The 26,638-nt window shown below is 55.4% G+C and overlaps 1 protein-coding gene across 2 annotated transcripts in view; it reads right to left on the bottom strand.

Annotated features, from left to right (window-relative positions):
• The window catches only part of CARS1 (cysteinyl-tRNA synthetase 1), a 48,217-nt gene that overhangs the window by 9,062 nt on the left and 12,517 nt on the right, over window positions 1-26,638 (bottom strand). For both annotated transcript variants that reach the window (XM_082409664.1, XM_082409665.1), the window contains 16 exons: window positions 26,251-26,342; window positions 25,290-25,378; window positions 24,728-24,824; window positions 24,213-24,311; window positions 23,229-23,378; window positions 12,165-12,305; window positions 11,877-11,965; window positions 10,172-10,293; window positions 6,390-6,502; window positions 5,849-5,977; window positions 5,462-5,591; window positions 5,276-5,379; window positions 4,795-4,892; window positions 4,432-4,621; window positions 3,845-3,913; window positions 1,588-1,669 (listed from right to left, as the gene is read on the bottom strand). In XM_082409664.1, coding sequence (XP_082265790.1) covers window positions 1,588-1,669; window positions 3,845-3,913; window positions 4,432-4,621; window positions 4,795-4,892; window positions 5,276-5,379; window positions 5,462-5,591; window positions 5,849-5,977; window positions 6,390-6,502; window positions 10,172-10,293; window positions 11,877-11,965; window positions 12,165-12,305; window positions 23,229-23,378; window positions 24,213-24,311; window positions 24,728-24,824; window positions 25,290-25,378; window positions 26,251-26,342 — 1,794 coding nt within the window. The remainder of the gene's footprint in view (window positions 1-1,587; window positions 1,670-3,844; window positions 3,914-4,431; window positions 4,622-4,794; window positions 4,893-5,275; window positions 5,380-5,461; window positions 5,592-5,848; window positions 5,978-6,389; window positions 6,503-10,171; window positions 10,294-11,876; window positions 11,966-12,164; window positions 12,306-23,228; window positions 23,379-24,212; window positions 24,312-24,727; window positions 24,825-25,289; window positions 25,379-26,250; window positions 26,343-26,638) is intronic.

Below are 26,638 nucleotides of genomic sequence, written 5' to 3'. Positions count from 1 at the left end.
GTTTTTGGGAAGATGGAAATTTCTAGAGATGGATGGGGGTGATGGTTCACAACAATGTGAATTACTTAAAGCCACTGAACTTTACACTTAGAAATGGTTGAGGTGGTAACTCCTACATTGTGTATATTTAACCACAATAAAAAAACGGTGACAGGAAATGGCTACCATCTCTCCAGTGGCAGAGAGGCTCCTGCCCCCCCGCCGGCCTCCCATTCTGACCGTGTGCCCGTCCCGGCCCTTCTAACTTCTTCCCAACTTCCCAAGCCTCTCCTGGTCACACACCCACATTCCACATCCCTGCTGGCCAGGCCTGAGCTCCCTGGCTGAATGGACTGTGGGCACTAAAGGAGAAACTGCTTCTCTTCTCGGTCAGTAGAGCCCTCCTGCTCCGCTGGCCCTGGGACAGGCCCGGGCCAGCTCCCGCCCCATCCCCGGCCCCCTGCCTGCTCCCGCCCCATCCCTGGCCCAGGCCTGTTCCCACCTCCCTTCCCCGGCCCTCTGCCTGCTGCCACCCCATTCCCGGGCCTGCTCCCACCCTGTCCCCCGGCCCCGGCCAGCTGCCATCCCATCCCCAGGCCCGCTCCCGCCCTGTCCCCCTGCCCCGGCCTGCTCCCACCCCGTCCCCCGGCCCTGGGCCTGCTCCCACCCCGTCCCCCGTCCCCGGCCAGCTCCCACCCCGTCCCCAGGCCCGCTCCCGCCCCGTCCCCCGGCCCCGGCCAGCTGCCACCCCATCCCCAGGCCCGCGCCCGCCCCGGCCCCGGGCCTGCTCACTCCTCCCTGAGGTGCAGCTCCCCTGGAGGCTCCCTGACCGCCTGTCTGGCCTCTGCCCGCTCCACCCTTGGGACGCCCCGCCCGGATGAGCTCCAGGTGTGACTTCTCATCACACAGGGGACTGGGGCACAGCACACCAGGCGACGACGGTGGGGGTCTGCCCCGACCCCCGTGTGACCCCAGGCAAGGCCTCTGCCTTCCAGGGGCTTCGCTGCCCACCTCTGTCGAATCACGAGGATTAAAGAAGCAACGTGAGGACAGCAGCTGGACCGGGCCCGGCACCTTGCAAGGTCAGTTTTAGCCGGGGTGGTCATTTGTGAGTCCAGACCACCAGAGTAAGAAGCAGACTGCCTGCCTGACGCCACTCACTGCCCGCTTAACAACTGCTCAAGACTCGCCCCAAAGACAACACGTTTGATCCCAGCTCATCCCAAGTCCCCAGGGCCGCTGGCGAGGCCCCGAGCAGAACCTAGAACCGTCCCCAGCAGAGGCTGTGCGGTCACCACGGAGCCTCTGCGGGGCAGGGGCAAGGACACCTCCAGCCCTCGCCCTGCGGACGCCCCGGAGAGCAGAACCGAGCCCCACAAACAAAAGAGGTGAGGAAGCGTCCCCGGGCTCCGCCCAGCTGCCCTGCCCGTAGGCACACTTGGCCTCTAGACGTCTGTGTGGCTACTAGGACTTGATTGGGGGGGGGGGGGTCCCTGGATCTAGTGAGCAGAGGCCAGGGATGCCGCTCACCCCCTACAACACCCAGGACAGCCTGCAGCAGAGGACCAGCCAGGCGTGCCCAGGCCACGGAGCGCGTGACGGCCTCACCTCCGTGCTCACGGGCGACCCTCCGCACTCCTTCCCGGAACTCCGACAACACCTGCAGGTACGGCATGACTGTGGGCTCGAGCTGAGGAGGGAACATTTCGAGTCACTGAGAGACCAGCCGCCCTCGTGTTCATGAAGGACAGAGCCCAGTACACGCGCCGCAGGGCAGAGCTGCCAAGGGACGTGTGGCTGGCGGACACCGCGTCGTGACCCGTGTCCAGGCTGCGCGTGCCCATTCCCGACGGTCGGCTCACGGACACGGGGGCGCCCCGCGTGGCGGCGCGGACAGCACAGTAAGAGGGTCCCCTTCCCCCAGCGGCCTGAGTCCTGTGGGCGGCCCCGCCCAGTGGCTCACAGGAGCCCCCTTGTCTCAGGCAGATGCACGGCTGTTAAAAGCCCGTCCCTAAGGCGACACTGGGCGTTCCCAGGAAGGATGGTTTTCTGAGGCTGAGGCCGTTTTCCTGGGCTGGGGCCTCCCTCCCACTGGGGCCGGCACCACAGAACCCGGCCGTGCTCAGGTCCGACCTGAGGCCACACACGTGCCCGTGTACCATCAACTGTCTGCTGTCCACATGCACCCTCACGTGTGCGCAACACTGACCCACCCGCGGTGACACAGAGGCGGCCACGGGATGCAAAGCCCACCGGAAAAGGAAAACCCAAGAGGGCGAATCCAAACCAGAGAAATAACAATTTTATGGAAAACCTTTTTTGTTATATCTACCATCTAGACCTTGCTAGACTTTTGAGCGAGGTCTCTGTGCCTCTTAATTAAGTCATTTGGCAGCTCAGTAACCAAAATCCCAATGATTAAATGCAAAGGCTGGTGAGGCCGCCAAGCCCTCAGCGCGGCCTAAGCCACTTCAGGCCCAATCTTGCGCGTGGGCTGAGGACACGCCTACTGGCGGGGGTGGGGGTGGGCAGACTTCCAGGGTGTCTACTCTTCACCCCACGCGCCCGCCCGCACACGCACATGGCCGCAGGGGAGCCTTGCTGAGGGGAGCTGGCCAGCGTGCCTGAGGTCGGCCTGGAGGAGGGCCTCAGGCCGGCACCGCCAGTGGCCCAGCTGACTACACTACCCGAGCACATGCTGTGGACCGCTCAGTACTAGGTGGTTCAAGACCTGCTCCTAAAACAATGCAGGTCTGGAAGTTAAGTCCGTGAACTTTCAAAGGCGTGACCTCGGGCCCGTCCTTCGGCCCAGCCGGCACCCACCACCCTTCTCGGGGCCGCTTATTCCAGGCAGCTGACTTCAAAGGGCGTGCTGAGGCGGCTCGGGAGCCAGAAACACCAGGCATCCAATGTTGGACGCATTTTTTTAAAGCTCAAAGGCAGACTTTCCTTAACCGAGGTGTTTCTAGTGTGTGTGTGCTTTTCCTTAAAGAAAATAAACGTCTACTATTGCTTACACGAGAAAACAAAGCAACCACGTGGGTTTCCTTCCTAAAAAGCACCAAGCACCACAGCCACAGCCACTTCCAAGGCTGACAAGGGGCCCGGGGACAGGGCCTGGCGTTCTGTTTTCTGGGGTGCAAGTCGGCTCCTGGGGAAACATCCCTAAACTCCGTCCGCAGGAGAGGGCGCCTCACGCCGTCCCTCACTGGGTAACAGGACTTTTGAAAGGTTTTGCCTTTTTACTTTGGACTTGACCCATTATGTGTAAGCATTTACACGTGCCTTCTAACCAAATACTTAAAGAGTGTTCCCGACCAGGGGAGGAGGGCGGGCGCGTCTCAGATGAACCTGAGTGTGTGCTTGTCATACGTGATGGTCCTCCCGCAGCAGAAACCACGTGTCTGCCCGGATGCCAAGTACGAAGGAGACACTGACAACCACCGGCGAGTTTTCTCACTTGCACAGACTCACTGGACAGACGGTTCCACGTGTTGTCTGCCTACAGGTGCACGCATGCCGGGAAACACGGGCGCGGGACTCCTGACGCCCTGCGGCCATAGTGATGCCCGTGGCCGTGGTGATGCCCCGTGGCCATGGCTCAGCTGCCTGGGGGCTGAGGACCGTCCCGTGCAGCCTGGTCTTCCTGGGACCGAGCTCACAAAGACAACACAGCTGGCGGTGAAGACAGGGGCGGACTGTGCCCAACTCCCCAGCCAGGCTGAGACTCGGCCAGGTGGGGCTCAGGCTGGAGGGCCCAGGGCAGGCGGGACCTAGTGCTGGTCTCAGACGCCCCAGGAGGGAACACCAAATTGGCGGGGCGGCCAGCAGGGAGCTTCTCTGGGCCCAGGTGTGCTTTACTCACACTGAGGCTGGTTCCAGGTCCTCCGACGGGGAAACCCAGGGAGCTTTCCTCCTCTATGACCCCGAAGATCTAGAGAAGAAACAAGCATGCAGGACAAGAGGTCCTCAGAGATGGCAGGCAGGGACCGGTCCTCAAAACACGCCGCTGCGCCCGGGAGGGGCGGGCGGAAGTGCAGACGGCCTTGCCGGGTGGGGAGAGACAGAAACCTAGGCCTGGGTGCCCCCGCACCTGCCCCAGGATGAGGCCTGGCTCCCGCTGCCCCTCCAGCCCCTTCCCAGCCTGAGCCGCTGGACCACGGAGCCCCCTGCAGAGGACCCGGGACTTGTCAGCACGAGGCGGGCGTGGTGAACAACACGTTGTGGGAAACAACTTGTGGGAAAAAGCCCTTGTGCTTTTCAAACCTCCAGACGGGAGGGGAAAAGCTGAGGCAAAAGGCGAAATTGCTCGGAGCGAGGGCAGGGGCGGGGGCTTGCTGTCTCAGGCGGGGGCTTGCTGTCTCGGGCACAGGCGCGGCAGGGCCTGAGGACAGCACGGCGTGGCTCCCATGACCCACGGGCCCGCCCTGGCACCGTCGCGGGGGGGCTCACCTGCAGCATGTGCGTGAGGTACCGGGCGATGCTCTCCAGCAGGGCGCAGTTGGGCCTCCTCCTCGCGGCCTTCCGCGCTGCCATGTAGAGGTTGCACTGGCCGACCAGAGCCCGCATCTCCTCCAGCACGGTGCGCGTGTCGACGTTGTCACAGAGCGCCTCGTGAACCGCGGCCTTCTTGTCATAAAAGCTGAACGGGAAGCGGAAGAGGAAGGCGGGGGGCGTCAGACGGACGACCTCCCCGGAGCGGCCCGTTCTGAGCGTGGCTCTGCACGAACGGGAGGGACGGCGCCACCGGCCTCCCCGCTGGCGGGCGTGCTGAGGGGACCGGCCGTGGGCCCCAGAGAGAAGGCGCCGCCTCACCTCTCGTTCAGCTCCATTTCCTTGTCTTCCCACTTCTCAAACTGACCGGCTACCTCGACGGGGGCTCGGAGGAGGTCCTTCACATTTAAGAAAAACTCCTAAAATATGAAAATTCCGTTTAAGAGCATTCAGACCTTTCCATCCCAGAGAAACCTGGGAAAGAGCTGTTCTCCCGACGTGCCTCCACTGCAGGTGCGACCTGAATGTCACACAGGTGTAGGAAGGGAAGGGAAAGGTTTTCCTGTGAGACAAGCGGGTCCGGTCTCAGCCTTCGGGGCCCCTGAGGTGCAGCCGGCGGGTGGGGCTGAACGAAAGGCGGCACACGTGACATGAGGTGCCTCGGGAAGGTGGCGCGGAGCCGGCCTCCCCCCGGAGCTTAGTGGCCTTGGCCGCGCCCTGTTCTCCCCGGGGGACGTGGGCAGCGGGCACCCCCCCTTCCCCCGGTGCTGGGCTAGAGCTGCCCCGGGGAGGTGGGACCCACGTTCAGGAGCTTCTCGCACTGCAGCGCCGACTCCATGGTGTTGGCCGAATAGTCCAGCGCGTCCTTCCACGAGTGCATGAGGAAGGCCAGGCGCAGCTGCCGGGCTGGGGAGAGAGGCGGGGCTCCTTAGCCTCCCGCGCAGCTCCGCCCCACGCTCCGACGACGGAAGCGGCCGGGCCCCTGTACCTGAGTGCTTCTTCAGCGCGTCTTTAATGGTGATGAAGTTCTTCAGCGACTTGGACATCTTGCAGCCGGCGATGGTCAGGTGGCCCGTGTGCAGGAAGTACCTGACCCAGCAGTCGTTTTCAAAGTAGGCCTGAGCGGACAGGGCGGGAGCGGGGGTCAGGGCGCCGCTGCGGGCCGGACAGAGGGTGCCGGCCACTTTCTGGGCGCCTGACGTGCAGAAGGAGTGCCGCCCGGCGTGAATCCAGGCCTGTGCTGCCGAGGGCCAGGCTGCTCACACGCAAGCCGGACTAAATAATGCGGTTCGGAGCCCCTGACGTGGAGGCCAGGCTCTGCTGGGGAGCACCTCGCCGCCCCCCGCGTGCCCAGGACGGCGACCTCGGCCCCTACCTCCGACTGCGCCAGCTCGTTGTCGTGGTGGGGGAAGCGGAGGTCGAAGCCCCCTCCGTGAAGGTCCACTGAGGCTCCGAGGAGGGTGCCCGCCATGGCCGAGCACTCGATGTGCCACCCTGGACGCCCCTAGGGACCCAAACGCGGTGAGCGCCCTGACCGCCCCCTGCGACGGGCCGGGACTCGCTCCCCTGTCCACGACCCTCAGAACCCCTGAGCTCTACGGGAACGAGGGTCAAGTCCCGCACACGGGCAGACGAATGGGGCCCCAGGCTGTAAAGTTCACAACAAGCTTCGCGAAGGCCGAGGAATCCCCCGCTCCCGACACCCCTTCCTGCGGCTCTGGGCCACCAGGACTGTTGTCACAGGGGATGTCAGAGGGCGGATCCGTCCCCTAGTACCCCGGGTCAGAGACTGTCGGGACGGAGGGGCCTCCGAGGCGGTCCAGCGCCCCCACCCCAGCCATGGAGGGGAAGACGCACGCCCCAGGAAGGGAGGGAGGTGACGGCCCCGGCCCGGGCGCCCCATCCCGGGTGCTCACCTTTCCCCAGGGGCACGGCCAGGATGGCTCCCCGGGCTTGCAGGCCTTCCAGAGGGCGAAGTCGCTGGGGGACCGCTTCTCACTCAGGCGCTCGGCCGAGACGCTCAGGTCGCCTGCGGACACGGTGGGGGCGGGTACTCGGTGGATGGAATTGTCTCGGTCCAGGGACGATTCAGGTACTTGTTTGTTAACCTGGTCAAGCACTCTTTCAAGTTGACTGTGACCAGATTTTGGAGTTGCCCAGGGTCTAGTTACGAAGCCCTAACCGCAAGCTCAGAAGCCACGGCCTCACGAGCCGGCGTCCGAGGGCGACGACCCCCGGGGCTGGAGCCGCACCCCCCGCCTCCGCGGCCGCCCCACCTCGGCCCCTCGTCTAGGACAACGACAGCGCCTGGCCCAGAGCGTGAGGTGCTGTCCTCACGGGCCTGCCTCGGGGACCCGGGCTCGCGCAGGCGGGATCTGGTACTAACACCCGGCGGGCCTCGGGGCTGTGGTTCTGGGGGTCGTGAGGGCGACCAGGCTGCTGTGTGTGGCCTCCCCAGCCTGGAGGTGGCAAATCAGGACACCCGCTGGTCCTCCCGTGTCCATACAGGGCAGTCGCGGGAAGGAGGCTGTGGACCAGTCTGAACCCAAGAGCGAAAGGGAGCACTGCTCCCTGGGCCAAGTTCAGTTTCCTGGGAAGATCCTCCCCCTCTCCCTCCCCACCCCCCCACCCCCCGTGAACGCAGACGAAGCCAGACAGAAAGGGAATCCACGGCCCCACGGGAGACCTCCCCAGACCACGTGCTGGGCCCAAGGACACATCAGCCGCCTGAAAATGAACACCCACTGGTCAGCCCAGCCTGCAGGCAGAGCACCCCCGAGGGGGGAGGCAGGGGGCGCTGCTTGCTGGGTGATGGGGCCTCTGCCCGGCACTCAGGCCCTAAAGGGCCTCACCAGGGCGCCTGCTGGAAAACTCCAGAACAGGAATGACTCTCATTCTCCTGTCCAGGCTGCAAAGGCAGGACGACTGGAAAAAGGCCACTTTGGGAGGGACACAGTGCAGACAGAGGCACGGCTGAACACAAAGACTGTGACGGTGAAACAGGCACTAAACGCAGAATACTTGGAAAACACGACAAAGAACCAGGAAAAGGTGCCACAGTTGGAAACGCAGGGATAACTACTATTAACATGCTCGTGTCTTGATTTGTGGGTTTGTGGGTTTTTTAATCCACGTAAGAAGAACATAGACACATCCAACAAACAGGACAAGCGCCACCCTGGTCTTGTATCTATTTTCTCACCGTGCGCATTTTAACCACGGCGTCAGCGATGGCAGTTATTCAAAAACGTAATCTGACCTGGCGCCGGGACCTTCTCTTTTACCCACCCTTTACTGGACAGATAACGTACCTTGAGGTTTTAAACTTTTCTTTATAATGAACATAGTTACTCACGAATGTATCTAACTTTAAAAATTAACTTTGAAAAATTCTGTAACAGAGGATCTGCTCTGTCTCACACACCCTTCCCCAACTCTGCATTTGACACAAATGTCACTACCTGGTAACACTTGCTATTTGCTCCTGATGTTTTAGGGAAGAGAGATAAACCACACGATCCCTCTGCTTCCCCTCTTGGTGTAATTTCTGGTCCCCTGACATGGCTCTCCCCCCGTGCGCCCCATGATCTGAGTGGTCTGCCTCCGATGCCTGGCCCTGCTCTGCGGCTGTGAGTCTGAAACGCCGTTGGGTCGAATGGTCACGCTGTTAAACTAACTCGGTTTGTCTTTCCTCCATGTTTGTGTCGTCCTGTTTTAGGTTCTGATATCTCTTTAGAACAGAGCCCTTGAGGTGAAGATACTTGATCAAAACGTATGAACATCGTACAGTCATACATGACGGCATTGTAACCTGTACAGTGAAGCTGCCTTTGTGTCCTGACAAAGACTCCTGAATCTGTCTAAGGCCTGAAGTCTGGGGAGACTCTGTCAGCAACCCAGGACTTCAGTTCAGTCCTGGACGGTGTCTCCTCCAACCGCAGCCTGGAAATTCACAGGTCTGCCTGGCCGCTGACCGTGCAAGGGCACACAGAAGTTTACCACCCACTAGACCCTCTACTTGTTTAATATCTTCTACAACGTCTAATACATCACATCTTTACAGCTAGCTGTCCATTTATCTTCACATTTTGAAAATCTGGACATAAGGCTGGTATATACTTATGCTCTAAGTATACCTAATGGTGAAATTTAAATAAGGACAGGGACTTCACTGGTGGCGCAGTGGTTGAGAATCCGCCTGCCAATGCAGGGGACACGGGTTCAAGCCCTGGTCCGGGAAGATCCCACATGCCACAGAGCAACTAAGTCCGTGCGCCACAACTACTTAGCCCACGCGCCACAACTACTGAAGCCCACATGCCTAGAGCCTGTGCTCCGCAACAAGAGAAGCCACCACACCGCAACAAAAAATAGTCCCCGCTCGCTGCAACTAGGAATATCTTTTATCTTAAAAAATAAATAAATAAATAAATGTAAGGACGATAAAATATGAAAACTGTACTCGTGGTTAAAAAAAAAAAAAAGGGGCTTCCCTGGTGGTGCAGTGGTTGAGAATCTGCCTGCCAATGCAGGGGACACGGGTTCAAGCCCTGGTTTGGGAAGATCCCACATGCTGCGTAGCAACTAGGCCTGTGAGCCACAATTGCTGAGCCTGCGCGTCTGGAGCCCATGCTCCGCGACAAGAGAGGCCGCGACAGCGAGAGGCCCGCGGACCGCGATGAAGAGTGGCCCCCGCTCGCCGCAACTAGAGAAAGCCCTCGCACAGAAACGAAGACTCAACGCCACCAAAAATTAAAAAATTAAAAAAAAAAAAAAAAAAAAGATGAACATTTTTATGGCCAAAGTGCCTCCCAGAAACGCTGGTGGATAAACAGCGTGTGTCCGGCAGTGTGACAGCAGCCCCTGCACTGCTCCCCCCGATTCCCTGAGGGGGTGAAAGTAAACACTTATGAAAGACAAGGAGAATCCCGCCTGGTCCAGAAAAGGCACTGTGTCTCTGTTTAAAATGTCTGGATCAAGATGGGCCTGGGGCTGTCGTCATACACGGTCACACTGGCTGCGCTGAGAACACAGCCGCTCTGAGCTGCTGCCCGAGCTTCTCACGGCAGGACAGCCCTGCCCACACCCACAGTCTGGACTTCTAGATAAGGACCGGGCTTCAGACTCTGGCCACAAGTGTCCGCCTTCCTTTTCCCACAGCCGCCTTACAAGCAACAGCTGCTCGCTCCTGCCCTGGGATGGGGGACTGCCCTTCCCCGCCCAGTGCCCACCTCCGGCCCTACTCCTGGGATCGGTAAGTAAACAATCTTGTGTCTACTCCCTTTCTGGGTGTGCCGCACGCCTTCGACCAAAGCACCCTGGGGACTTCCGTCCGCAGGCTCCCGCTGCCCCGCGTGGGTGCGCGTGCCCTCGTTCAGCACCGTCTGACTCCTCTCCACACACCCGCCTGGGTGTCCAGCACAGCCCACCCGACCCTTGGGTGCTCCCCGTGCCGAGAGACCAGCAAAGTCCAACCCCATGGCCGAGGCCCCGAGGTCTGTACGCTTCTCAGGATGGCACTGCAGCCACTCACTCTTCTGTTTCTTTCGTAATAATGCATTTCAGGGGCTTAGTGTACAGAGCTCCTAGAATCCCTTTAGGTGAGAAGCCACGGTCCCTGTGAAGCGAGGTGAGCCCGACCGTGCGGGGTGGGGCCGCGGCTCCACTCGGCTCTGACCTCGAGCCGCCGGTCGTTTACCTTCCCCCTCCTGCAGGGCTTTCTGATCCCCGACGGCCGCGGGCACCAGCTTCCCGTAGCAGTGGCCCTCACTGTTGGCAAACTTCACTGTGTCAAAGTAGACGGACCCGTTTGAAACGTAGCTGGAAAACAAAGCCATCGGGGGAGGTGTGACGAGGTGCGCGCGGGCCGGCCCGGACACCCGCAGGCCGTCGGGGCATCTGCTCCAGCCGCGAGCCTCCCCTGGTTCGGCCACGCTGCAGGGCAGCCAGGAGGCTGTTCAAACAGAGCTGCCGTGTGGGCTGAGGGGCCGGGACAGGGACCCCACACTCCCCGACAGCCTGTCCCCCGGCCCCGCCCCTCACCTGGGTGTCACCACCCCGAAGGTCGCCCTTGCCTCTGTCTACACGCCACCACCTGCCTGGCCCGCCAGCCTCTGCCTCCTGGGAGCACGGCGATTACTGCAGGCCGGGATGCCCTGTCTCCTCTCGCCATGGCCCTGCCCATGTCACTCAGCTTGGCAGTCTGGAGTTGCCCCACGGTGACCGTGTGACGTGGGGGGGGTGCAAGGAGCTGCTGTCCCTTCGCGAGAACCCACGGCCCGGTCCCTGTGCCGGGCGCTTCCTTCTGCTCCAAGGCCCCCGCCCGCCTCACCTCGCGCAAGGCGGGTGGCAGCTCTCCTGGGCGGGGGCCTGGCATCAGCACACAGACGCCTGGCCCCCGTCCACACGTCCACTTGCTGCCTGTTTCTGAAAACGCTGACTCAGAGACCTGAAAAGCATTCCACGCAGGCAGATGGCGAGGACGGTAACCTGGGGCCAAATCCCGGCCCAGCAAGGATAAAGCTCACCCGCCTTGGGACCCGACACGAGGAAGACTCTGAGTGCCCACACCATGCGGCCTGCGTCTCCAAAGACCTGGCGGTGCCCACGCACAACAGCGTGCTGCTTTGGGGCCCTGGTGACGCGTGGCCTTAACTGGGAGCTTCCCAGTGGACCAGGGGCCAGGTGGTCCCTACAGCATCTCTCACTGTGGTCCCCAGGGCAGGCCACGGGCCCGGGCAGAGGTGCTGGCCAGCCCCTTGGTCGGGGGTGGCCCCAGGTCCTGGACTAGGCCCCAAGCTGTGTGACCAAACCTGCCGGGGGCTTCGGGGACAGCCTGGGTGTAGCCAGCACCACCCTCTTGCTTCCCCTTCCTGCCTGGAACAAAGACATGGCGCTAAAGAGTTGTTTAACGGCTGCCACTACCAAGGAAAACCCAGAGGGTTCTCTTACAAAGCAACTGGGAAGCTGAGAACCAAGTGGCACAGAGGAAAGCGGCGGCCGATAAGGTGAGGTGACGGCTCAACCGTGTCCTCCAAACCCACGTGCTGGAGTCCCGACCCCCAGCACCTCGGAGTCTGACTGTATTTGCAAAGAGGGTCTTTACAGAGGGAATCAAGTTAAAATGAGGCCATTAGGGTGGGGTCCTAATCCAGGACGACCGGTGTCCTTATAAGAAGAGATCGGGACACAAAGGGAGCGACGAGCGGCACGTGTGCACGCACACAGGGACCCCCGGAGCCGCGCGCTGCGTGGTGCTTTGTGACGGGAGCCCCAGGGCGCCACCACCCTGAGCGGCAAAACCGTGCGCCTCCCTGCTCCTGGTCTGGAGCCAGAGGAGAGCCGCTCTCCCTGGAACACCTTCCTGGAGTGCTGCGCAGCCCTGAGCAGGGCCTCAAGCTCACCCGTAACCGTTGTCCACAATCTTCTGGACGAAGTCCACGATCTCCGGCACGTACTCACTAACGCGGGTTAGGACATCTGGAGGGAGGACCTGGGGGTGATGACAAAGTCCTGGCTCCAGAAGAGCGGCAGCACTGCTGGCGCCCAGGAGCCCCTCCCCACCCCACCCCCACTCTCACCTTTAACTGAATTTACTTGCAAAAGGAAATGGTCTGGATCCCACAGGGCCTTGCGGTCATGGGGGATCCTCGGCCCAAGACAGCAAGGTCAAGACAGTCGGCGACACTTACGTTCAGGGCTTCCATGTCTTTGTGGAACTCCGCTTCCCAGAACTTGGGCAGTTTGGAGAAAATAGAATTGTCGCTCACTTCACTGCCATGCATGGAATCCAGCCAGTCGGAAAGCAGATCCTTTGCTTCTTCCAACAACACCTGAAGAAAAAGAAATAGAATATCCGCACACACATGCAAGTTTCACAGGCTCACAGCTGGTGCACTCAATCTGTGTCAATCAAGGCCTCGGATGCACGGCCGCGGACCCAGACCCAGGAGACCACAGTGCTCCCGTGGATGGCCTGGCGGTTAAGAGGCCGGAGAGTTCAGAGCTCTGACCATGTCGCCGGAGGGTCAGGGTGGGCTTGGGGAGGTCCAGCAGTGCAGTGGGGCTGCCTGGGGCGGGGTGGGAGAGCACGTGGCGTGCTCACCCACAGCCTGGACATCGGAGTGCCCGAGGGGAGGTTCACAACGGGAGGCGGAGCCACGGTCCCGGTGGGAGGTCTCCAAGGCCACGCCGCCCTGCCGGCCACATGCCATCGACCAAAGGTCCCATGTTACAACCACAATGGTGCAGCATGGGTACGAGTCGTGTCCTGTCACCGCAGCACTCACGCCACACGTAGAAACGTCCATCTGAGACGTGATGTGACAGCATCAGGGCTGCAGCCTGAGCCCCGAAGGCCAGGGGGACCTGGAGCTCTGCCCTGGAGGAATCGAGTGTTTCTGCTCATTAACTGGAGCCGACAGAGACGTGGGGACAGGCAGGCGGTCTGCGGTCCACTGGCAGGGGCGGAGGCAAAGACCAAAGGGTGGAGGGAGAGGGCGCAGGGAACCTGGGCGTGGAAGCGGTGGCAGGGGCACCCCCTGTGGCAGCTCCCAGACAGAACAGAGCCCCTCATGTGCTGCTGCGCTGGGGGGCAGCAGGGGAAACCTCCCAGGACCAGGCTGGTGCCCAGGGGCAGGGCCTGCCCCATGCGGAGGGGCAGAAAGCCCACCCCGCCCTCGGTATCGACACAGATCATGACCAAGCAGAAGAATGAGATTCCAATCAAACAAACTTCTAGATAATTCTTGGGTTTCGAAACACGAAATCAAAATGGAAATAAAAAAACGTTCAGAAGCAAATAATGTCAAAATACAAGGAAATAGCAAAAATGATACTTAGAGGAAAATTTACGGCCTCAAATGCTTAAACCAGAAAATGAGCTGAACTTCTAAGCCGCCATTCTGTCCCGACAATGAGTGAAAGGCTGTGCAACTACTCCTCTTAGATCCGTAAGGGAAAGAGGCCCAGGGCAAACTGCCGCCCCCAGAACTGGAGAGAGACGGGCAGGTACAGAGAACCGCCACTTACTGGGGCAGAAAGTGCCTGGGACCCAGTGACGGGCAGGGAGGCCGGAATTGAAACTGACCACCCGCTGGAGGCTCGGTGTGGACGAGTCTGAGATCAAAACTCCAGGGCGACCCAGCCTTTGGGGCCCCACAAATTTGTGAGATTTACCTCTAGGAGCCCTATCGGTTACTCACAGTAAATGCTGGAGAAAAATCCCCTCATGCTTCCGGCAGGGGGAGAGGAAAAGGAACTGCTCTGAAATACGACAAAGCATTCTGTTCGTAACAAGGCTGCCCTCAGGAGGAACCAGCTAACCAGAACGTAAGCTGCTGGGGTTCTAGCAGAGCCTAACTGACCTGGGGGAGGAAAACGCCCACCTCCAGGTCCCTCCACACATCCTGTCCCACCTAAGGGGGAGGGGAGGAAAAGCCGAGAAACAGCTGTAATGTCCACAGGCCACGGGCACAGGCCACTGAAGGGCTGAGAGCCACCACAGGACCACAGAGGGCGTCCTCCCCACACCGCACCACACGACTACTGACAGCAGCTCCTTCTACCCAGTACAGCACGTACTAACTGTCATGAAAAAAAATCACAAGGCGTACCGAGAGCCGAAACGCCACTTTTCTGAAAAGACAGAGAGGGCATCAGGACCAGACGTGGCAGGGATCCTGGGGTTATCAGACCAGGGATTTAAAACAACCATGACCGATATGCTAAGGGCCCTAGTGGACAAAGCAGGCAGCACGCGAAACCAGGTGGGGAACGTAAGCAGAGAGACGGAAATCCCAAGGCAGGACCAAATAGAGATGCTAGAGGTGAAAGCGCCTAAATGGAAATGCAGAACGTCTCTGATGGGCCTGACTGGACACGACTGAGGAAGGAGTCTCTGAGCTTGAGGAGATCTCAGTAGCAGCCTCCAAAACTGAAAGCCAAAAAGCCTTTGTTCTCAGAGGCTGACAAAAAACAGAAGAGAGATCTCACTTGTCGCGACTAAGACTCGGCGCAGCCAAAATAAATACATAAATAAATAAGTAAATAAATATTTTAAAAAAAGAACTGTAAGACAATATATTAAAAAAAAAAACCAGAACAGAGTATCCAGGGACTGTGGGACAACTACAAAAGGTGTAACATATGCACAACAGGAATACCTGGAGGAGGAGAGAAAGAAACAGAAGACATATTTGGAAAAATGACTGAGAATTTCCCCAATTAATGTCAGACACCAAACCACAAATCCAGGAAGTGCAGAAAACTCCAAGCAAGATAAATGCCAGAAATACTATACCTTGGCATATCATTCTCAAAATGCAGAAAATAAAAGATAGAACGAAAATAACATAGGTCAGAAACTCAGTTCTACACAAAGAAGAGCGTCAAAAAAGAAATTAGTGATCCTTACCTTTTATTTATTTTTTTATTATTTTTTATAAATTTATTTATTGATTTATTTTTGGCTGCTTTGGGTCTTTGTTGCTAAGCGCGGGCTTTCTCTAGCTGCAGTGAGTGGGGGTTACTCTTTGTTGCGGTGCGCGGGCTTCTCATTGCGGTGGCTTCTCTTGTTGCGGAGCACGGGCTCTAGGCACGTGGGCTTCAGTAGTTGTGGTGCGTGGGCTCAATAGTTGTGGCGCACGGGTTTAGTTGTTCCGTGGCATGTGGGATCTTCCCGGACCAGGGCTTGAACCTGTGTCCCCTGCATTGGCAGGCGCATTCTTTTTTTTTTTTTATCATTTTTTTTTTAAACATCTTTATTGAAGTATAATTGCTTTACAATGGTGTGTTAGTTTCTGCTTTATAACAAAGTGAATCAGTTATACATATACATATGTTCCCATATCTCTTCCCTCTTGCATCTCCCTCCCTCCCACCCTCCCCATCCCACCCCTCTAGGTGGTCATGAAGCACCGAGCTGATCTCCCTGTGCTATGGGCAGGCGCATTCTTAACCACTGCGCCACCAGGGAAGTCCTACCAGGTTCAATCCCTGGTATGGGAAGATCCCACATGCTGCAGAGCAACTAAGTCCGTGTGCCACAACTACTGAGCCTGTGCTCTAGAGCCCGTGAGCCACAACTACTGAGCCTGCGCACCACAACTACTGAAGCCCTCGCGCCTAGAGCCCGCGCACCGCAACGAAGAGTAGCCCCCACTCGCTGCAACTAGAGAAAGCCTGCGTGCAGCAACAAAGATCCAATGCAGCCAATAAACTTATTTTAATAAAGTCACAACCACAATACTCATTTAAAAAAAAAATAGAAACAGATATATACTGAACCACAAAATCTGAAAAAGATATTTATATATATATATATATATAACTGAATCACTTTGCTGTACACCTGAAGCTAACACAATACTGTAAATTAACTATAATTTAAAAAAAAAAATGGTTAGGGACTTCCCTGGTAGTGCAGTGGTTAAGAATCTGCCTGACAATGCAGGGGATGTGGGTTCGGTCCCTGGTCTGAGATCCCACATGCCGCAGAGCAACTAAGCCCGTGAGCCACAACTACTCAGTCTACACTCTAGAGCCTGCGAGCCACAACTACTGAGCCCACGCGCCACAAATACTGAAGCCCGCGCACTCTAGGGCCCACGTGCCACAACTACTGAGCCTGCGCGTCTAGAGCCCGTTCTCCGCAACAAGAGAAGCCACCGCAGTGACAAGCCCATGCACCACAGCCAAGAGGAGCCCCCACTCGCCGCAACTAGAGAAAGCCCGCGCGCAGCAACGAAGACCCAATGCAGACAAAAAAATAGTGATAATAAAAATAAAGATAAATAAAGTTAGCTTGTTGCCAATTAAAAAAAAATTCAAAGTAAGCAAAAGAAAGGATATAATAAAAAATTAAAGCAGAGGGACTTCCCTGGTGGTGCAGTGGTTAAGACTCCGCGCTCCCAATGCAGGGGGCCCGTGTTTGATCCCTGGGCAGAGAACTAGATCTCACATGCGTGCCGCAACCAAGAGTTCGCATGCACAACTAAGGAGCCCATGTGCTGCAACTAAGGAGCCAGAGAGCTGCAAACAAGGAGCCCTCGAACTGTAACTAAGGAGCCTGCCTGCTGCAACTAAGACCCAGCGCAACCACACAAATAAATGAATATTTTTTTAAAAAATTAAAGCAGAAACCAGGAAATTAATAGAGAAAATCAACTAAACCAAATGCCGGTTCTTTGAAAAGATCAATAAAATTGATAAGCCAAGCTAACCAAGAAAAAAAGAGGACACAAATACTAATATCAGAAATGAAAGAGGGGACATCACTACAGATCCCATGGAAGTTAAAAGAAGAATAAAGGAATATTATAAACAACTCTGTGCCCCTAAATTTGATAACCTGGATGAAGGGACCAATTCTTTGAAAGACGTAATCTGCCAAAACTCACACAACATGATACAGAGAATCTGAATAAGCCTGTATCTATTAAAGAGATTATATCAATAATTAATAACTTTCCAAAATAGAAAGCACCAGGCCCAGATGGATCCACTGCTGAATTCTACCAACACTTAAGGAAGAAATTATACCAATTTTCTACAGTCTCTTTCAGAGGACAGAAGCAAAGAGGATACTTCCCAGTTCCTTCTATGAGGACAGCATTACCCTAATACCTAAACCGGTCAAAGACATTCCAAGAAAACCACAGATCAATATCTCTCATGAATACAGATGCAAAATCCTTAACAAAATATTACCACATTGAATCCACAAAAGTATAAAAAGAATTATATACCACAACCAAGTGAAATTTATCACGACTATGTAAGGCTGGTTCTACTTTATAAAATCAATTAATGTAAATCATCACATCAACAGACTAAAAAAGAAAAATCACAAGGTCATACCAATAGATGCAGAAAAAGCATCTGACAAAATGCAACACCCATTCATGATAAAAACTCTCAGTGAATGAATAGAGGGGAACTTCCTCAACTTAATAAACAAACAAACAAAAAACAGCTACAAAAAGCCTACAGCTAACATCAGACTTAATGGTGAGAAATCGGAAGCTTTCCCACTAAGATGAGGTATAATGCAAGAATGTCCCCTCTCACCAGTCCTTTCCAACATCATACTGGAAGTCCTTGCTAATGCAATAAAGCAAGAAAAGGGTGAAAAAAGAGGATTATACAGGATTATAAGCCCATCATAAATTGAAAATATCATTAAGCTGAAAATGCATTTAATACACCTAATCTACCCAACATCATAGCTTAGCCTAGCCTACCTTAAATGTGCTCAGAATACATTAGCCTACAGTTGGAAAAAAATCATCTAACACCAATCCTATTTTATAATTAAGTGTTGAAATATCTCATGTAATGTATTGAATACTGTTCTGAAAGTGAAAAACAAAATGGTTGTCTGGGCACAGAGTAATTGTAAGTGTGTCAGTTGTTTACCCTGGCGATCTGCGGCTCACTGCTGGTGCCCTGCATCCCGAGAGAGTACTGGACTGCATATCTCTAGCCCAGGACAAGGTCAAAATTCAAAGTATGGTTGCTACTGAATGTTTATTGCTTTTGCACCATCGTAAAGCCAAAATATCCTAAGTCAAATTGTCAGAGGTCAGGGACTGTCTGTATATTGACTGGGAAAGAAGACAAAACTATAGGCCAGGAAATAAGAAGTGGAATTTGAAATTAAAACCACAATACCATTTACATCAGCATCCGAAATGAAATACTCACATATATGTCCTACAAAATACGTACAAGATCTACATGAGGAATACTACAAAACTCTGATGAAAGAAATGGAGAGACATTTCATGTTTGGGGATAGGAAGGTTTAATACTGTCAAGGTGTCAGTTCCTCCCAACTTGATTTGTAGATTCGATTCAACCCTAATCAAAATCCTATCGAGTTATTTTATGGATATTGACAAACTGATTCTAAAGTGTACATGGAGGGACTTCCCTGGTGGTTCAGTGGCTAAGACTCCACGCTCCCAATGCAGGGGGCCCAGGTTTGATTCCTGGCTGGGGAACTAGATCCCGCATGCATGCCGCAACTAAAAGATCACACATGCCGCGTCAAAGACCCAGCGCAGCCAAATAAATAAATAAATAAATAGATAAATATTAAAAAAAAAAAAAGTGTACATGGAGAGGAGGCAAAAGACCCAGAATAGCCAACACAATATTGAAGGAGAAGAACGAAGGTGGAGGACTGACACTCCCTGACTTCAAGACTTACTGTAAAGCTACCGTAATCAAGACACTGTGGTGTTGGTGAAAGAACAGACAAACAGAGCAATGGAACAGAACAGAGCCCAGAAACAGACTCATATAAATATAGCCAACTGTTCTTTGACAAAGGAGCAAAGGAGCAAAAACAGTTTCCAACAAACTGTGCTTAACAACTGGGCATCACATGCAAAAACCATGAATCTAGACCAAGACCTTACGCACTTCAAAAAAAAAAAAAGACTCCAAATGGAACACAGATCTAAATGTAAAATGCAAAACTATAACACTCCTAAAAGATAACACAGGAAAAAACCTAGATGACCTTGGCTTTGGCAATGACTTCTTCCACACAATACCAAATGCATGATCCATGAAAGAAAAGAATTGATAAGCTGGACTTTATCACCATTAAAAATTTCTGCTCTGGGAAAGACACTGTCAGGAGAATGAAAAGACAAGCCACATACCGGAAGAAAATATTTGCAAAAGACACATCTGATAAAGGACTGTTATCCAAAATATACATAGAACTCTCAAATCTCAACAATAAGAAAACAACCTGATTAAAAAAAGGTCCAAAGACATTAGCAGACACCTCACCAAAGAAGACACAAAGATGGCAAATAAATATCAAGAGATGCTCCACATCGTGTGTCATCAGGGAAATGCAAATTAAAACAACGAGATACTCCATACATTATTTCAATGGCCAAAGTCTGGAACACTGATAACACCAAAGGCCCGTGAGGATCTGGAGCAACAGGAACTCTCATCCACCACTGGTGGGAATGGAAAATGGTGCAGCCACTTTGGGGGACAGTTTGTCGGTTTCTTCAAAAATTAAACCTATTCTCACCACATGATCCAGCAGTTATGCTCCTTGGTATTTACCCAAAAGAGGTGAAAACTTATGTCCACACGAAAACCTGCACATGGATGTTTACAGAAGCTTTATGCCTAATTGCTAAAACTTGGAAGCAGCCAAGATGCCCTTCAGTGGGTGAGTGCGTAAATACGCTGTGGTCCTTCCAGACAATGAACTAACCTTCAGTGCTACAGAGAAATGAGCTATCAGGCCATGAAAAGACACGGAGGAACCTTAAATTCACATTACTAAGTGAAAGAAGCCAATCTGAGCAGGGCACATACTGCATGATTCCAACTCTGTGATATTCAGAAAAGGCAAAACTATGAAGACAGTAAAAGGATCAGTGGTTACCAGGTGTTGGGGTGAAGGAGGGATGAATAGGTGAAACACAGAGGATTTTTAGGGCAGGGAAACTACTGTGTGTAAGACTCTAAGGGCAGATACGTATCACTATACATTTGCCCAAACCCACAGAACGTACAACACCAAGACAGAACCCTCATGTAAACTGTTGTGTGGGTGATGACAATGTGTCAGTGTAGGTTCACCAGTTGTAACAAACATACCGCTCTGGGGGGGATGCTGACAGTGGGCGTGACTCTTTGTGTATGGGGGTGGGGTGGGGCGTACACGGGAAACCTCTGTTTTGCTGTGAACCTGAAATGCTCTAAAATAATAAACTCTTTAAAAATTCTTTTTCTGAAATAGAAAGAGAGAATAGAGAGGATCAACACATTCAAATGTGGAGCTCTGAAATGATCCTTCAATATATAATATTTAAGGGCTTCCCTGGTGGCACAGTGGTTAAGAATCTGCCTGCCAGCGCAGGGGACACGGGTTCGAGCCCTGGTCCTGGAAAATCCCACATGCCGCGGAGCAACTAAGCCCGTGCGCCACAACTACTGAGCCTGTGCTCTAGAGCCCGAGAGCCACAACTACTTTGCCCATGTGCCACAACTACGAAGCCTGCGTGCCTAGAGCCCGTGAAGATAATGAGAAGCCTGTGCACCGCGATGAAGAGTAGCCCCCTCTCGCCACAACTAGAGAAAGCCCACTCATAGCAACAAAGACCCAACTCAGCCATACATACATACATACATACTTACATACATACATACATAAATAAAACCCCAGCAGTGTCTTGTATGGGACTCGACAAGCAAGGAGCATTCAAAACATACCTGGAGGGACTTCCCTGCCGGTCCAGCGGTAAAGAATCCGCCTTACAATGCAGGGGATGCGGGTTCGATCCCTGGTCAGGGAACTAAGATCCCACATGCCACAGGGCAACTAAGCCCGCGAGCCACAACTACTGAGCCCACACACTCTGGAGGCAGCGCGCCACAACTAGAGAGAGAAAACCAGCACGCCACAGCTAGAGAAGCCCGCGTGCGGCAACGAAAGATCCCGCGTGCTGCAACTAAGACCCGACGCAGCCAAAAATAAATTCAATCAATCAATCAATCTTAAAAAAAAAAACAAAACAAAACCATACCTGGAGAACAAAAACAAGGTGAGGCTTCCTACCTCTCCAGGCATCAGTGACAGACGCGGTGAGACTCACACAGGGTGGATACCTGACCTATGGAACAGAACTGAGACACGACACACGACAGAGGGGCTGAGGAAAGGGGGGCCGCCCATATTTGTGCGGGGGAGAGGGGATTGGCTCTCTACCCACACGACTTACAAAAACTAATTCTGGGGGGTCAAAGACTTAAATGTGAACTGTACAACTTTACAATCCTTGGAAGAAAATACTGGGGAATATATTCACGTTTCAGGGCAAGAAAGATTTCTTAAGACACAAAAATGCCAAGTATAAAAGGGAAAACTGATAAAGTTGAATACATTAAAACTAAGACCCTCTGTTATTAAAAGGAAGTGAAAAGACGAGCCACAAATTAGGAGAAGGTGCTTGCAACACATTTAAATAAGAAAGGATTAGTGTCTGCAGAAAACCTAAGGATGCTTACAAACCAGTAAGAAGACAAACAGCCCAGTGGAAAATGGGGCAGAAGATGCATGTGCAGAATTACAGCCAGCAAGTGAACATGTGAAAAGATACTCAGTCTCAGGAGAGGTTGGAGAAATGCAAATTCAAACCACAGTAATTACCACTTTACAGTATACGTTCCATTGATAAAAAGGAACGAATCCAGCAGCACAAAGTGCTGGTGTATAGGCAAATTAACAGGACACTGGAAGCATGTTAGTAGGAGGATACATTTACACGTAAGACATCTGGTCCATAAGACGTTTGGTCCACACCAAAAAGTCTTTGAAGTGTGGTCCTATCTAAAACCATTTGGCATGGACCAGATATAACGATGGACGTTTTGGATGGGACCAAATTTCAAGGACCTCTTGGCATGGACCAAATGTCCTGCAAAGTCAGGAAAACAGAAAAGCACAGGGGTTGACAAGGATGGGAAGACACTGGAACCCCTGTGCTCTATGGAAAACAGCACGGCAGTGCCTCAGAATATTAAAAGTTGAGTTGGCGTACAACCTGTTTTGAGGGTATACTCACAAAAGAATTAAAAGCAGGGACTCGAACAGATACTTGCACACCCATGTTTATAGCAGCATGATTCACAACAGACAACGCAAACGTTCATCAAGGGATGACAGGACACACAAAATGTGGTCCACCCACATCACGGAACAGTACTCAGTCTTAAGAAGAGAGGACATTCTGACACAGGCTACAACGTGGATGAACCTTGAGGACAGCTTGCTGAGTGAATTAAGCCAGTCACAAAAGGACAAACACTGTGTGATCCCACTTGTGTGAGGTCCCTGGAGGAGCCAGATTCACAGGGGCGGAAAGCAGACGGTGGGGCCCGGGCTGGGGGACGGGAGGGGAGTGTTTCATGGGGACAGAGCGTCCGTTTCGGAAGATGAAAAAACTTCTGGAGATGGACGGTGGTGATGTCTACGCAACAATGTGAATGTACTTAAAAACGGTTAAGGTGGTAAACTGTACGTTATGCACATTTTACCACAGTTTTAATAGAAAGGACCTTACTGGAATCGTTGGGAAGAGAATTCCCAGCATCACTGTTGGTAACACGGAAACGTAACCAGCTTCCCAGGAGAAGAAATAAACGGCTGGGCCCGAAACATCCACTGCAGGGAGGGCGGGACCTCGTGTGGCCCGTCTCAGAAGCACGCCCGCGGGAAAGCCCTCGTCCCCAAGACCCCGTGCGCCTGACTCCTCCCGAAGCTCAGGACAAGCACACCAAGCATCCTGCCCCGCCAGGCCCCAGAAGAGGGGGGCCCTGCAGGCGGGCACCCCCTTACACGTCCGCGCCGCCCTCGGCCGCAGCCTCCCTGGCTGCGTCCTTCCCGCGGTTCTGCAGGCGGCCAGCAGGGGGCGCCGGCGCAAAGGAGACGGGCCGTCGGGCCCGGAGGAAGGCCGGGCACCCCGAGCCCTCAGGGGCCGGAGGCCGCCGCGGGGAAGGCTCAAGCCCAGCGGGGCCCCGCGGCCCCGGAGCTCAGGCCCACCGGCATCTCTCGCTCCGCCTGCCCCGGGTGCTGCCCGTGCCCACGCTGGCCAGAGTCCCCGGCGAGTGTCGGAAGCACCTTGAGGAGACCGCTCTGCCCCGAGAGCACCTGCTGTTTCCTGGAAGGCAGGGGGGCAAAGGCGAGGGGCCGGCGGGACCCACCTCAGCCTCACCTGCACGCGGCCGTCCAGCTCCTCCCCCGCCAGGCCGCGCCGCGCCGGCTCCTCCAGCGGCTCCGCCGCCAGCCGCACCGCGCGCTCCAGGCGCTCCAGCATCTGCCGCTTGTCGGGATCCGAGGTCTCGCGTAACTTCGCTGAAAATGGCTGCGAGCGTGAGGAGAGGCCACAGCTGTTACGCCCGCTCAGCAGTGCCCCGTGTCCCCAGTGTCTCCACGCACGAGGGGCCAGTTCTGCCCACTGCCCGTGGCGACCCAGAGGTCTGTGTGCGCGGAGTGTCGGCCCAGGCTGTCCTGCGCTGCCTCGTCTCTCTGAGTGAGCCGGGCGTGGCAGCGTCCCAAGGCCGTGCCCGGGACACGCGGGTGTCACCTGGGGACTCACCGCCGCCACCACGAAGGCGCCACCGCCCAGTGGGCCCGCCTCGTCCGCCTAGAGGATTGCTAAGCCCTAATTTTATTCCTACGTTTTTCTTCCAGAGATAAAACATCAAAAGCACAACAGCAATCATTACTGCAATTACTAAAGATAACAATTATGAAAAAGAAGAAAATGCCTTTTCCTGACCTCACTATGACACCATCATTTGTAATACTGTTTATTCAAAACAAAAATATTAAATTGGAAAGCATTTCTTCAAATAATGCCAGAACTTTCCAGCACCACCCATTTGAGAAGCTTAGCACAGCTTCTGCGTCTTGGTCACACATGTGTCATTTGCTTGTGAGCTCCACGTGGAAGATTCACAAGTCGGCGCAGGTTGCTGTGACCGGTTCTGATGTTCTCCCGTAAGCGGCAACAACGGTCACCCACTACCCCCGACCCACCCGTGTGCGTCTGTCCTGGCGGCTTTCCCCGTGGGCCAGGGGAGCACCGCGACCGAGACGTCATGAGCCTACACGTTGTGAAGCGCGCCGAGGACAGCCCCTGCGCTCGGGACGGGGACGTGGGGACGTAGGGACCCAGGAGCGGCAGGGGGCCCACCTGCAGGGCGGCATGCACGTCCTCCAGGAGCTGCGCTGCCTGGGGCTGCTTCTCCCGGTACTGCTCAAACAAGTAGTTCTGCCGGGCCCTCTTGATGATCTGGGAGCAGAGGAGGGAAATGGGGGTCAGCTCAGCACCTGCCGGGTCCCCGTGCAGAGCGCCGGGCGGTGCCCGAGCTCACACCCACACACACCGCCCCGCCACCGACGCCGGGACTGTCCGAACATGTTGAGCCAGGCCCGGCCTCCCGGCAGAGCCAGACACTATAGCACGCGCCTTCCCTGGAGCACCGGCTGTTATTAACATTTCCCCAGGTTTCCCAACAGCATCCAAACAGCTGAATACAGGACAACATCATCTGCATAAACCGTGATACAAGTCCCGGAGGGGATTCAAACAGCACGTGTTGGGCTGAGGGCACTCAAGCCGACGTTACTTTATTAACTTACCCAAAGTCATTTCTTCCCTCGTACCATCCACTGTATTTAAAATTTAACCTTGAAAACTCCCTTTACCTTATCATCAATGTCTGTGATGTTCATGCAATAAAAGACGTCAAATTTGAAGTAATCTCTCAGCACTCTTCTCAAGATATCGAAGGAGATGTAGGACCTAGAGCAATGAAAAGACAAACCTCTCCACACGGCACATCACGCACATCACCTTGGCTCTGCAGTTAAAACACGTACAAGGAAAAAGATCCCCAGCATTTCCCCGCAAAGCCACTACTCTCATGCCCACCCCACTCGTGACTGCGGGGCAGGGGGCACTGCACCCTGGCCACGGGTCTGGGTGTCCGGGATCCCAGCACCGGGCACCCCTCCCCCCACCTCCAGAGCCCCGGATGAGGAGGAACTGCCAGGCGCACGGAGGAAAGTATCGGTCAGAGTCCAGGAGAGTAACATCGGGGCTGCGGGCTTTTTCTTTTTGGTTATCTGGTCTCTCCAGTTTTTCTACAGCGAATATGTAGTACTGACGGAATGAAAATTTTTCTTCTTGAAAATAAGAGGAAAAGCTGGGCGTTGAGCTTCCTCTCAGAGCCTGGGGCCCTGTAGCGGCGCCCAGGTGCAGCCCTACCTGGCGTGCCCCATGTGGGAGGCGTCGTAGACGGTGGGCCCGCAGCAGTACCACGTCACCCTCCTCCAGTCTTGAGGTACAAACACGTCCTTGGTTGGAAATGAAGGAATGACCGTCACAAAGGATGCAGGAGGCCCCGTGCAGGACCACAGCCGCCAGAGACAAATGGTTCATACACATTCCACGAGGACTGCTTAGTTTTACGGGAAAGTCACAGTCGTCTGGGATGGGGGCAGGCCTCTTCCTCCCTGGGATCCCACTCGTGGACGCAAGCTGGGGGTCAAGGAGACGGACGCTCCTGCTTTTGCTGCTCTGACAAGAGCAGCGTCCATTCATCAAGCACCTGCTGCGAGCCAGGCCCCGTGCTGAGCGCAGGGACTGCCCAGCCTTTGCCCCCAGGAACGACGTGAGCGGGGAGGTTTCCTTTCACAGATGCCCGGGGGTCCGCACTCCCAGAGGAGCCGGCCTAGAGGGCGAGGCCTCCCGCCGACGGCCCAAAGGCCTCATACCAGTTCAGGGGCCGCTGTCACCAATTAAGTGCTGGGGGGCCCGCTCCCATCTGCTCAGGGCGCTCGCTGACGGCAATCCAACGAGCCCTCGGCCGGAGTCTTTTTCAAAATCTCTGGAGCCACTGGCCCTGCTGGGCGACCCCGGCCGATACTGCCCTCGTCCCCACACCTGCTGGGCCCCCGACAGCAACAGGCCCTGCTTGGCTGGCACTGGGACACCAGCTGCCACCACAGGTCCCCTGCAAGAGCACGCTGGCCCCTGGCCTGGCTCGGAAAAGCCACGAGCATCTATACTCGGGCCTGGCCCCAAGCACAGCCAGAGCCAGGAAGCCGACGGGCAGGCCCCTTGAGGCGTGCCAGGTGTGCTTCCGAGGACAGCCCTGCCCCGGCCACACAGAGGACGCTCGCCGACTACCTAAGAGCTGCCGCCCCTGCCCCCCGGGCCCCCCTACCTTCCTCCGGGTCAGGCTGTTGTACAGGCGGAGCTGGCACGGCTCGGACCCGGCTGGGGGACACCACGGGGGCTGCGTGCGCCGGCCTCTGCCTGCCAGGGAGAGAGCACAGCTGGGTCACCCGCGGGACAAGGGGAAACTGGACCCTGAGAGCATCACCCGCGTCCAGCGCTCCTGCCCCCTCTCTGCCTGCTCACGTCTGAGTGGCGGCGCATCCCACAGTCCCAACCCCACGGGGCGGGAGAAGGCCCGTGACACCCAGCCTCCCCTCCGCCGGCGCCCAGCACAAGGCGCCCGACCCAGCCGGAGGGCGCACGGGAGGCGCGGGCCCTGCACATGGGCTGGCCGCACGCCTGGACCGCAGCGCAGCTGGCCACACCCCCAGGAG

This window comes from Balaenoptera physalus (genome assembly GCF_965194825.1).
Source record: "Balaenoptera physalus genome assembly, chromosome: 10".
NCBI classification, from domain to species: domain Eukaryota; kingdom Metazoa; phylum Chordata; class Mammalia; order Artiodactyla; family Balaenopteridae; genus Balaenoptera; species Balaenoptera physalus.
Note: the sequence above shows the minus strand (reverse complement) of the source record. Positions and strands in the feature narration are given on the sequence as shown.